At 39.0% G+C, this 12268-nt stretch overlaps 1 protein-coding gene across 3 annotated transcripts in view; it reads right to left on the minus strand.

Annotated features, from left to right (window-relative positions):
* Positions 1-353: 353 nt before the first annotated feature.
* The window catches only part of TPX2 (TPX2 microtubule nucleation factor), a 45732-nt gene continuing 33817 nt past the window's right edge, over positions 354-12268 (minus strand). The window contains exons 13-18 of one of the 3 annotated variants that reach the window (XM_016148842.2): positions 7111-7203; positions 5917-6090; positions 5386-5532; positions 3190-3301; positions 2810-2976; positions 354-1435 (exon numbers count right to left, since the gene is read on the minus strand). In XM_016148842.2, the coding sequence (XP_016004328.2) occupies positions 1325-1435; positions 2810-2976; positions 3190-3301; positions 5386-5532; positions 5917-6090; positions 7111-7203 (804 nt within the window). In that variant the 3' untranslated portion in view covers positions 354-1324. Of the gene's footprint in view, positions 1436-2809; positions 2998-3189; positions 3302-5385; positions 5533-5916; positions 6091-7110; positions 7204-12268 lie in introns of all 3 variants that reach the window. The other 2 variants (XM_016148841.2, XM_036229540.1) reach the window with 2 other exon arrangements.

The following is a 12268-nucleotide window of genomic DNA, read 5'->3' on the forward strand; positions in this document are numbered from 1 at the left end:
GAGCAGAATATGGTTGCTTTTATATCTCCCAGGACAGGAGTAGATGACTAGTACAGAGTAGGGTTCATAAATAATGTCAAGTCTAAAAGAAAATATACGATTTAACATGGACCTAGCAAATTGTGTCAGCTACAACAAATACAGAGACAACTAAGAATTTTTGTCTTCAAGGACTAAGATGATTTTAAATATCTGTCTCCCTACTAGTCTGTGAATAAGTACAAGTAACTCGTGGTGTAATTATTGTGCTAGAGAGATATACGGGAAACATTTGGGAGGCACTAAAAAGGAAGTGCTCATCCTTACCTGAGGAGGTCAGACGGTCAAGGAAGGATTTATAAGAAAGACATTACTTGAGCTGAGTCTTATAAGGAAGAGTTTACTAGATGAAAAAAAGCACATTTAGGGAAGGCAACAACAGTCTGTGCAAAGGCATCACACACCATTGCCTTTCAGAGTGGTTCCTGGGAGGGAGTCCACAAATATGGAAGGCTATTGACACAGGCAGAAAGGGAAAGCCTGTGCTTCGAAGCTGCTGGACCTTCCTCTCAAAGTACCCAGTTCCCCAATAAAATGTGACCTCCAAAGAAGATAGACAAATTTTAAAATATCACCATTACAAAATCAGGGAGGGGAAGGCAAACATATTTCTTCTGGTCCAGGTTACTGGGGGACTTAAAAATGTGCTGCACAGCGTTCCGTTATTATCAGCACAGATAAGAGAAGAATGTGCCTTAGCAGCAGCTCTGCCCAAAGCTTGCGGATGGCTACTGAGAGGCTCCCCATCACTCCATGCAGTCTTTTTGCTGTGCAGTTAATGAGGCTTTCCCCCTCATAGCAAACAGCTCCTTAAAATCCATTTTGTGCAGAGAAGAGGAAAGAATCTGATATCCTGATTGTTCCTCATTGAAGCCATGACTTAAATCCTATCTCAGTATTTAACTATCTTTATTTTCTGATTAAAATAAGAAAAAAAAGAGAGTGAGGAAAGGGACCACAGAAATTACACTGTACTGATACAGACTTTAAATTTTAGTCAGAGTTAAGACCCATATTAAAGGTCAACTGATGGTTCAAAGGAAATAAGTACATGGAGTCTGATAGAGACATATATGAGTTGAGTCTCATTATTAGCCTCAATAAAGTAGGAAAACAATTCTCAACAAAATTAGAGACTTGTCAGGTATGCTCTGTCGGGCATGGGTAGGTAAAAGTCCAGAGAAATGAGTTCTCTCCATGCCCTTGGGACACAGATAGGAGGCTCCTGGTTCGACAGAAAGAGCAGCTCCTATTCCCAGGTGGTGTCTGCCGCTCACAGCTGAGTTCAGCAGTGTAATCGGGTGGAGAACTTGGGAGATACAGGCACAGTCAGAGGCTGGTCACTTGACTTTACTTCCACACCCTGGTATTTGCGTATTGGGTTTGCTTTGTGCACCTGCAAAGTAAGAAAAATAAAGTTACCACTAATAAGGACATTAGAAAACTATGCTTATAGTTAACTTATCCCTAGTTTCACTGTTTATTACTGGGGTATAATGAGGCCTTACTCAATTGTAGCAGAGAAGACATACATGATTAAGGGTTTGCTAGAGTACGATCTTAAGCTTGAGTCTTAATACTCACCAAAAGTATAGACAAAACAAAAACAAAAAACAATAACTAGAAGGGGTCACGGGAAGAAGGTCCCATCTATCCTTCCAGGCAGTCTAAAATCAATCCTGAGTCAAGGCAGATTAATGGAGAGCTAACTAGCACTGACTGAACTGTGCTGTAGAACGCTGCAATCAGCCCAGTGAGAATCACTGTAAGAAACAGCTCTATGATGGAAACAAACACAACAGGCAGGTACCAAGTGTTGAAGAAAATTCAAAAGACATGAAGGTGGAAAAGGGCTAATTGTGTGAGAATGTCTGAGGTAGAGATTTTATTGTTTTTTCATCTAATCAAAAACAGTAGCTTGAATTTTGCCAAGAAGTTTGTCCTTTGAACCTTACCTGCGGCCACATCACCTCTGTCAACTGCTGTGTGTGCTGCAGCTTAGCACTTTTAGATGAAACCTCAACAACTTCTATATTTCTAGATTCATCTTTTTACTAATAATATGAAGTTCCATCTAATACTGTATTATTCCTCATTAATGCAGTTAATGTAGTTTGCTGCTCTCCTAGTGAAAGAATTCTTAATGTGAATTAATCTTTCTTTTTGGTTAATTTCTAATTTCTAAATTATTATGCTAATGCTAGCATAGCACCTGGACCAGTATGCACTATAATGAGAAAGAATCTGAGTCAAGTTATTAAGAGAAAAATAAAAATATAGATATTGCTCAATTCCTGTCCTTCCCTAACTATATATTCTTGTCTAATTGTAAAACACATTGGTTTTCTTAAGCCTTAAGGAAATAATAAAAGTAAGTTAAATAATGCATCACTGTGTACAGTTATGTCACATGATTTCCTCCTATGAAGACCCTTGGAAGAAAGTCTGTCTACAGAATTCAATACTAGGATAAATGAAATTTGTTAACAACTAGTTTGTATATATCTCATGAACACTGTGAGTTTTGTTAACTGATAGGTTGGTTCCTAAAAAGGGCCAAAATTATGGATCGAACTTGGCAGATACATGCATCACAATGTATACAACTTTAGCCTCGTCCACATGTCAACTTTATCACCACTCTTGGTTTGTGTGATTTCCCACTGTCACTCATCTTTGCAGGCCACCTTAGATCCTTTCTGGAACAATGCAAGGTACAGATAAAACAAAGACAACCATGGGTTAGTCAGCATTTCTGCTGCCCAGTTACCAGTTCTTTCCGTAGCCTGGCCAGCTCCTTCTTCTGCTGCTCTTCCTCCTGCTGCCTGGCCTCCTCCAACTGCTGTACTCTCTGGGCTTCTACCTCAGCCATTTTCTTCTCCAGCTCTTGCCGCTCCTTGGCTCTCTTCTCAGTGGCCAGCTGAAAAGGTTCCTGAACTAGAGAACCAGAAAGGCCCTCTGAGTATAGAAAGAGAGAAAATATTGGTGCACAAGCAAGCCTTGCATAAACCTAGCCCCCAAAGATCCAGTAAGAGGCACAGCCATGCATGCAACCAAAGGGCTGAGCTCTAAGGAAGTCTTATTGAAAGAAAGGGGGAGTAAACCATATACAATTCTGCCCCAGTCCCCCAAGAACAGATATAATACTACCAGCAATGGATTTTTTTTCTTTCTTGGGCACGAAGGGCTCCTGGGAGATGACAGTGTTTGGGCGAGCCTTGAAACAAGCTGCTTCCTTCTGTTGTCTCAGTTCTTCCTCTAGCTATTAGAAAGAGAGTCTGTCAGACAACTTTCCATGACTACCACCTCCATGGCTCAGGTTCTAACTGATCCAAGAGTAAAGACAGCAGATGATTTAATCTAAACCCTAGTTACAACCCATCTAGCTAATCACACTACAAACTAGAAAGTACCTTTAAGATACAGTTGCTCTTTGGAAAATATAGGAATTAGGGGCGCCGACCATCTGTGCAGTTGAAAACCCTTCTATGTCTTAACTACTAATAACCTACTGTTGACCAGAAGCCTTACCGATAACATAAACGTACTAAAATTTCTTGTATATTATATATATTATATACTGCATTCTTACAGAAAAGTAAGCTGGAGAAAAGAAAATCATATGCAATTTAATTTAAATTAAGAAACTTACATGGAAGAAAAAGTACATTTACAGTATTTACTGAAAAAAAAAAAGTGCAGTTCAGATCCTGAGTTCAAAGGTCAGCTATACTTGTAAAGCCTATCTTAACATTCCCCCTCAAAAAGTAGACACTAAAAATAAACTGGCTTAAAAAAAAAGTAGATATTATATACTCCCAGATATAATCACCTGTATTCTCCCACCCAATCCCAAAAAGAATCTAACCAGAATTTAATCAAGTCTCTACCTCTAACTGATCATCTATAGGAAATAGAGGAGGTAGAGGAACATATTAAACAACCCCAGTGAGAACACAAGGACAAAAACCCAGATTGTGGAAAATCTGTAGGACAAACAATCCATTTTATTCAACAAATAAAATGCAAGTGGAGGAGCCTAAAGAGCAAAAGGGAGTTAGAGATTTATCAAACAAATGTAAGATGTGGGCCTTAATTTGGATCCTCATTTGAACAATTCGATTGTTCAAAACAAGTTAGGAGAGATTTGGGGATATATGAAAGCTATGTGTCACTATTAAAGGATTACTATTAATATTTTCACTATGATAATAGTATCGTGGTTACAGATTTTTTTTAATCCTTATATTTTAAAGATAGGCACTGAAGTATTTTTGGATGAAATGAGATGATACCTAGGATTTGCTTCAAAGTGACCATGTGTAAGTAGAAGGATCCAGTGCAGAGATGAGCAGGTAGACGTATAAATGAAGTAAGATTTTCCATGTTTTGATCATTACAGAACCAGGCGACAGGTTCACGGAAGTTCATTATACTATTTCTCTACTTCTGTATGTGTCTGAAAAACTTTAAAAATTTTTATCATGGAAAATTCCCCACATAGACATTCTGTGTCATGGTCCTTGAAAGGAAGATTTACTGGTACTTTCAAAGCAATAGTCCTGTTTTCCTGGAGAACGCTAACAAAGGGCCTATGCTCAGTCATGTTAGCAACCACATCTCTTGGGTTTCAAGAGGGGTGATGTCCTACAAAAACTGGCCAAGAGCTCCTTTTGGTCAGAGTTCAGTATATGTGATAATATAAAATAACCAACAAAATCAGGAAAATTTTTTTCCAGATAAGGTAGACTCAGACCCCAGTTAAACCAGCCAACAACCAATTGTTTTTAATCACTTGTCATTTATAAAGAACATTAACAGCAGTGTGTTGAGAAAACAGTATACCATATTGAGAATCTATTCTCACCATACTGTTTCTTATCAAAGCACCAACAGAAAGGCGTAAAGATTTAATGAACAAGTCTAATATATGAAATAGACGAGATCTTAAAGAAACCCCGACACAACAAAAAGCCTGTCAGTTCTCACATTCCCCAGATGGGCACTTAAAACACAGATCAGCGATCTTCGGCCTACAGGCCAACTCCCACTTACAACCTCTTTTTGCAAAGCCCTGAGCTAACAATGGTTTTTACAATTTTATGGAGCTGAAATACACGTACACACAGAATATGTGACAGAGACCATATGTAGCCTACAAAACCTAAAATTTTTACTATGTGGCCTTTTATTGAAAAGTCTGCTGATCCTTGACTTACAGAGTGAGAGACCCTGAAAAAATCCAGTGTGTTAGTTCCCAGCTGAACTTCAGTGTGGTGGATCTACCCATTCTAATAAACCAACGATCAAGCAATTAACAACCTAGCTGCTCTCCCCATCACTCACCTGGTGCTTCCAAGTCTGTGCCTTCATGGCACCTCTTTTGTCAGTCTCCAAGCAGAAAGGCTCGGTCTGGGTTGCATTCTTCACCTTCTTCTCTGGCAAGTTAACAGTGTCAAAATGAGGCAATGGAAGCGCCTTGAACTTAGGCACCTGATAGAAAAGAAAACATAGGATTTAAGATAAGGCCTTTCTAGCCAGAAAACAATAGCTGCTCCAGAAAATTTGAATGAACCTGAAAAATAGGAAAGGCCAGTTTTCAAAGTAACATGGTATAGCAGAAAGAGTAATGGGCTTAAAAGGAAATCTAGGTTTTCCTCCCAATATTGCCAGTAATGGCAGTCTAATCATGGGCAAGTTACTTAACCTCCTTGTGCCGGAAAGGTTATTCAAATTACTTGCCCTATTTATACTGCATAAGGTTCTTAAAGGGATCAAAGGAAGTCAGTGATTTCAAAGTTAAAAGTGCAACATGAAAGATTATCTTTAGGGAACCAAAGAGTAGTATTATGTTATCTGGAGAAATGGAACACCTACCTCCCCTTTCTGCAGTTCTTTTATTTTCTTCTCCTTCTGTAACTGACGTTCTTTGTCTCGAGAATCAAAAGAGAAAGGGCATATTTCCACAGTTTTTGCCTCTGGGATGTGGGGCTTAAAAGGCACCCCAAAATGTGGCACAGGTTGAGCTCTTATCACCACTGGCTCCTCTTCCTAGTGGAAAAATTGCAGTTTAGAAACAAGGCTCCTCATTCTTTCTCACCTCCTTAGAAAGTGGAGTCAAAAGACATTATGAGAAATCATTAATTAAGGCAAGTCACTCTACCTTAGGTGTCTTAGCTTCCTTGTCTGTCAAAGAGGGATAATAACTAAGTCCCCTACCAACTCACAGGAGTGAGGCCAATGTGAAAGTATTTGATAAAGGACTAACACAACCACTCTTAACGGATCTAGTCTTTCACAGGAAGGCTGTAAAAACTAAATGAGATCAAATTGTGTGAATAAAATGAAGAAAGGTCATAACCAAGCACATACCTTAGCCTTTTCTTTGACCCACCCTGCATCTAGACTCCACTGAAACATGTGACTGGCAGTTAATGGGTTGCCAAACCCAGAATAGCACCAAATAAGTTGTTTGGGTTTAAGGTGGTAATATAAGATTACTGAGTATTTTAGTTTCAAATGAACCTATAAAAAGGCTTATGCTCAAGAAATGCTATAAAATTAACCTTACTCTGGATATTTATAGGTAAAATGGGAGATATAACATGAAACTAGCCTGATCAATGAGTTTATGTATTCCAATTTCATGAACTGTCACCACACAATCACCTTTTCAACCCTTGGGTTACTGGAAGATAGGACAGGGTAAATGTTAACTGCTCGGTGTGAATTTTAAAAGTTTCTCACTGAATGATGACAATAGCTCAGGCAAAATAGAGTACAAGGACCAGCAACTTTTGATCTGTGTTACGATAGTCTGATTTCCAATGCTACAGAAATGGACAGGCCTCCAATAAGTGGATAGGCCTACCGCTGAAAGCCAGAATATTCATACCCTTACCAATTACTTCGCTCTTAGAGGAGCAAAAAAGATGATCAAAAGTTCATAGCCACTGTTAAAGAAAACTCCAAACATGAGTGAGGGCCTTTCAATTACATTAAGTTTAAGAAAGAATAATGCTTGGATTGATTCTGCGGAATAAAGAAGAAACCCTCATCTCAGGGCATCACCTCATCGTTGGTGGGCATTCGGATTCTGTTCTTCAATGCAAAGGCCGGTGACTTGGGGACAGTGATTGGAAGCATCTTCTTTTCAGGAACTCCCTAGAAGTAAGCAACTCAATTAGACATCCCAGAACAATCTCCGCTAGGCTGTGTGATAAGATTAAACTCCTTTCCTAAAAGAAAGCTCAAGTACCAGGAATTAAAAAAGGGCTAGAATTTTAGTATGTTGTTATTTACCCAACTAGGACAAAGGCATATCTGGTCTGCAGCAGCACTCCAAAGGTGGATTATCATGACAGAAGAGAATGAATAACAAAGATGTAGAGTTGTATATTCAGTAAAACTTGAATTCATCACAATCTTTTTTGGTATTTATGAAAAACACTCATCACAACGGAAAACAAACTAATGCAAGTATTTTGTTTCTCTTCCTTTCTATACCCCGATCGCTCAAAAACAAACAAACAAAAACTTCCAAATGTATCTAGAATCAGAGCAGATACTGTCCATTCTCTTAAACCTATTCCACATACAGCTCCACAATGAGAACTTACGTCAAAAACAATACCCTCAAAAGGCAAATAGGAAAAAGTATTGGGCAAGGACTAGTTTGATTTCCTTTTGCTAAATAAATGAACAAAGATCAAAAAGAAACAGTTCACAAAGATACGCAAAGAGGCTCAAGCTTAATAATTTTTAACAATATAAATTTTAAAAAGGTATTTTTCACCTATAAGACTAATATTTAAAAGACTGACTGATAGCGCTGGCATGTGAGAAGAGAAGTGGTAAGGGTACAAGTCATAAATTGGTAAAATCTTTGGGAATTAGCTATTAAATTTTTAAATGGTCATATTCTTTCATCCAATATTATACCTCCAGTATTTGATCTTTTGTTTAGTTTTGTTTTTGATACATTTCAATACAGCATTTTTTAAAAGAATAGGAAATTGCAAATAACTCAATTATTTATCCATAAAGGATTAGTTAAACTCCTTCTTAAATTGTGGTACATCCACACTACAAATTATACAGCCATCAGAAAAGAATAAAGTAATAAAGTCTTTATTATTTACACAGAACAGTGTTAGTAATATCAAGGAAGGAGAAACAAGTTGCTGAAACAGAGAATATTATTTTTGTGTATTTTAAAAATGTATAATATAATCAATCTAAGCATAGAAAATAAAATCTGAAAAAAAAACACCAAGCTGTTAACTCTCACATCTCTGAGAATGAATTGAGAGGCATTAAATTTTTTATATTCCATAATTCTAATACACTCAACTACTCTGAATATTTTTGCCTTTGATTCCAAAACACTCAACATTGCACACTAAATTATATGTACTATATTGTACATATCATTAAAAACTAAGACATTTTAGAAAGATGTTTCCTCCATAAGCATTTTCTGATTCTCATAGAATTTATACTCTATCATGAATCTGGCCTTTACTACCAACTACAAAATAGTATCTCTTGGGCTGTGGTTGTGAATGAAGTACATGACCATTAAAAAAAAAAAATCCTCTCACATGTGTATGTTGCCCCCACAGCTCTATATTCTGCTTCCTAACTCTTCACGTGCATACCACAGGCCACATCATCTATTGCCTTTATCATTCCGCCAGTCTTATACTAGTTTTTCAGCTTCCCATTCCTTCAATCCGTCTTCCGTATAGTCAGAATTATTTTTCTAAATCATGTCTTATAATGTTATAATGTTACTTCCTGACTTAAAATTCTTTAATAGCTCCTACTGCCTTCGACAGTATAACAAATGTCTTGGCATGAAGTACAAGGTGCTTCATAATCTGGCACCCTGCCTGACTCTCCAGCCTTGTCTCTGGCCCAACCTTATACATCACCCTCCAACTACAATGAACTACTTACTAGCAGCTGCCAAAATGTACACTAGTTCTCAACTCAATACCTTTGTATGTACTCTCTCTTGGAAATGCCCTGGCTGCCTGAAAGCACTTACCCCTTCTTTTCAAGCCTCTCTTCTTTACAAAGCCTTTCTTTCAATAGGTCTCTCCACTCTCAGAACCTACACAAGTGACCCCTCTCTGCCCTGTATATAGTTCTATCACAGTACATACAAAACTTCACTGAACTTATTGATTTAGATGTGCATCTGCTCCTGTTAGCTTAAGAGCGCTTTGAGAGTGGAGACTAGTATTACATCAATTCCTAGCACCCAACGCAGATTTCGACAAGTATGAGACCAAACATTCAGAAAATGTTTGTTGAATGAATATACTATGAATAACAGAATTTATACCTTGGACTCTAAGACTCTTGGACTCTCATTTATACCTTGGGAGGCTTCTCCTTAATCCTAATAATGCCGCAACTGCTCAAAACATGTTTGGAATGTCTTTCTTAGGCTTTCAAAGCCAGTTTGGGGGCCATGGAAGGCAGTCACTCAATCCTTTAATTAAATAAAACTGTTTCCCGATCTATTATCTTGGACTACTCCAAAGGCTTAGTTCCAATGACTTTAGATCAGCTTCTAAAAGCAAATTAATCTTTAAAATATGAAGATTTTGTCATCACTGAAGAGATTCAAAAGACTGTGCCACAGGATCCAAGACAAGTGGCTTTTCTAAAATGCTTTGAGCAATATCAATCATTGGAAAGAATTTATACCCTTCCAAGGTGGGTATAAAGTGACCACTGCAAACAGAATGCTCAGTTTGCTGTGTAAGTTCTTATACGTTTCCTAAAGAAAGCCAGGATCACTAGCACAGTGAAATCTAATATAGCAAAACTTGTAATCTGAGTGACAAAAGTCCGTAAAATGGGTTTTCAAATAATGCTTACAAAAAAAACAACAACAAAATCTGTTCTCCACAACATCCTAGACAGGTGGATGGACACCGGCCTCATGCTTGAACACAGCCTGGGTGTGTGGGAGTGGGAAGAACACTGAGCGGAGAGTCAGAGGTCTGTTCTCGCCCGGCTCTGACTCCTGTAGGGATAACCTTAGTTAGACAGCCTTCACGCCTCGAGATTTTTTTTTTTTCATAAAACAAAGTATTAGAAATAAATATCTGAAAACTCATTTTGTTCTAAAATAATCCCTCTTTTCCTATTTTCCTCCTCTGCATCCATCAAACAGATATGCATGTTAAAAGAAGAGCAATGGAAATCTCTAATGAGAAAGCCATGCAAGAGATTATTTACAAGTGGGATCGATCCTCATACCTAGTTGAGAGGAAAAGGCAATTTATGAAAAGCATCCTTGTAGCAACTATCCACTCACATGCTATCTCCACTGCAATCAAAGCCAACTAGGAATTCAATCAGAAAAGAAAGAGGGGGTAAAAAGGAAACTGGGTTTCTAGAAACAAAGAAGTCTTCTTGTTTTTCTATTTTAAGTTTTCTTAGTTATAAGATTCTTGCGGGCAGGGGTATTGCCATGTGCATTCCTTTGCATTCTCCACGGCACCTACAAGTGGTAATGTTCCATGAACACAGGTTGATTACTATTATTGCCCTTATTTGTTTAACATGTGAGTCTGCTCTACCAGACTGAAAGCTCTGAGGACGAGGGCTGTTTCATATGCCATCTTGGAATTCCCAGTTTCTAACACAGGTTGGAGCACTTCAGCTTCTACTGTCACTCACTCAGTTATCCAATATTGGAACGCCTATGCTGTGATGGTCGATTCTAGGGATACAGAAGTGAACACTACAGATACCCGTGGTCCCTGCTTTCAGGGAGCCCGCATTCTAGTGCAGGAAAGAGACAATGAAAAAGTAACTAAGTATTTCCTGATTTTCACAAGTGCTCTGAAGACACCTAGCAGAATGTAGAACTAATCTGGGGACGCTCCAATGGGAAGCTCAAGGAGGGTATCTCTAAAAAGGTAATATATAGTTACAAGTGGGCAATGCAGGTGGATGAATGATGCATAGGAAAAGCAGCCCAAGATGGGAGTGGGGTGTCAGGGGTGAACACTTCTCCCTGAGGCAGCATATGCCCCCCAAGAACCCTGGGATAAGTTCTCAGGCCTGTCCCAGAGCAGTCAGGAAATTACCGTGAAGCAATTTATCTCAGGGAGTGTGGGGGTTGGGGGGTGGGGCAGAAAAAGCCTGCTGGTCTCCCCAAGTCATCCTTAAAATATCACTGCTAAAATTACTCGTTGGCCTCACTGACACCACATCCACCTCTGTGGTGCCCCAGCTCCCCCACTAGATGTCGGCACCAAGTTCACATTTCACACCCTGGAGCTCAAGGCTTTCATCACTCCACCTCTGCCCCAAGAGCCCTTTTTTCATCTCTGCATCATGGCCCATTGCTGCCCAAGCTCATCTCTCATCAGCCCTGTTGTCTCCTTGCCACCTATCAACCACAGGCAGCAGAGCACAAGAAACATCATAAGGACACACGGGCAGAGAGCTTCAGCACCGAGAGGACACAAAGGGGGAACAACAGTGACAGACGGACAAGCTGCATTTGGGCTCTGGGAGGCAGGCAAAGACCAGAAGTTAAGAGAGCTAATCTCGGTTCTGCCACCAACTTTCAAAAATGGGCAAGACACATTCCTCTCTCACAGCCTCCCTTTCTAAAAAATGAAGAGGGTGGAAGAGAATACATCTGTTTCCTATGCTTTTGCTTTTCTAGAAACCAAGAGTTGAAGTGAAATCACTGGAAATTTGGGAGAGCTGCCAACAGCCAGCTCGAAAACAGTGTTTGCCAGAATAAACAATGGTTAACAGCACTGTGGGGGAGACTGATAATGCTTAAGAAGATGACAGTTCAAATCATGGTTCTGTATACTAGACACCTCTTTCCTCATCTAAAAAATAAGCACAAAAATAGAACCTATCTCTTAAAAGTTATTATGATAAATAAGATAATCTACATAAAAACACAGTACAACATAAGCAGATAATAAAAGGATAGTTATTACTATTAACAACACGACTGCTCACTGTGTGTCAGACACTGCATTGTTCAGCCAGCTCGAATCTGTGCTACACCTAACAAATCAAAACTCCAGGGGTGGGGCCCAGGAATCTGTTTACGTAACAAGATCTCCAGAGGCTTCTGAGAACCAGCTGAATTTGGCAAACACTTCCCTCTTGCATAGCATACCAATTCAGCTGCATCTTACTTACCTAAGAGCTTTCCTGATCTGTTTATTCAGAA

This window comes from Rousettus aegyptiacus, unplaced genomic scaffold (assembly GCF_014176215.1).
Source record: "Rousettus aegyptiacus isolate mRouAeg1 unplaced genomic scaffold, mRouAeg1.p scaffold_m13_p_12, whole genome shotgun sequence".
NCBI classification, from domain to species: Eukaryota; Metazoa; Chordata; class Mammalia; order Chiroptera; family Pteropodidae; genus Rousettus; species Rousettus aegyptiacus.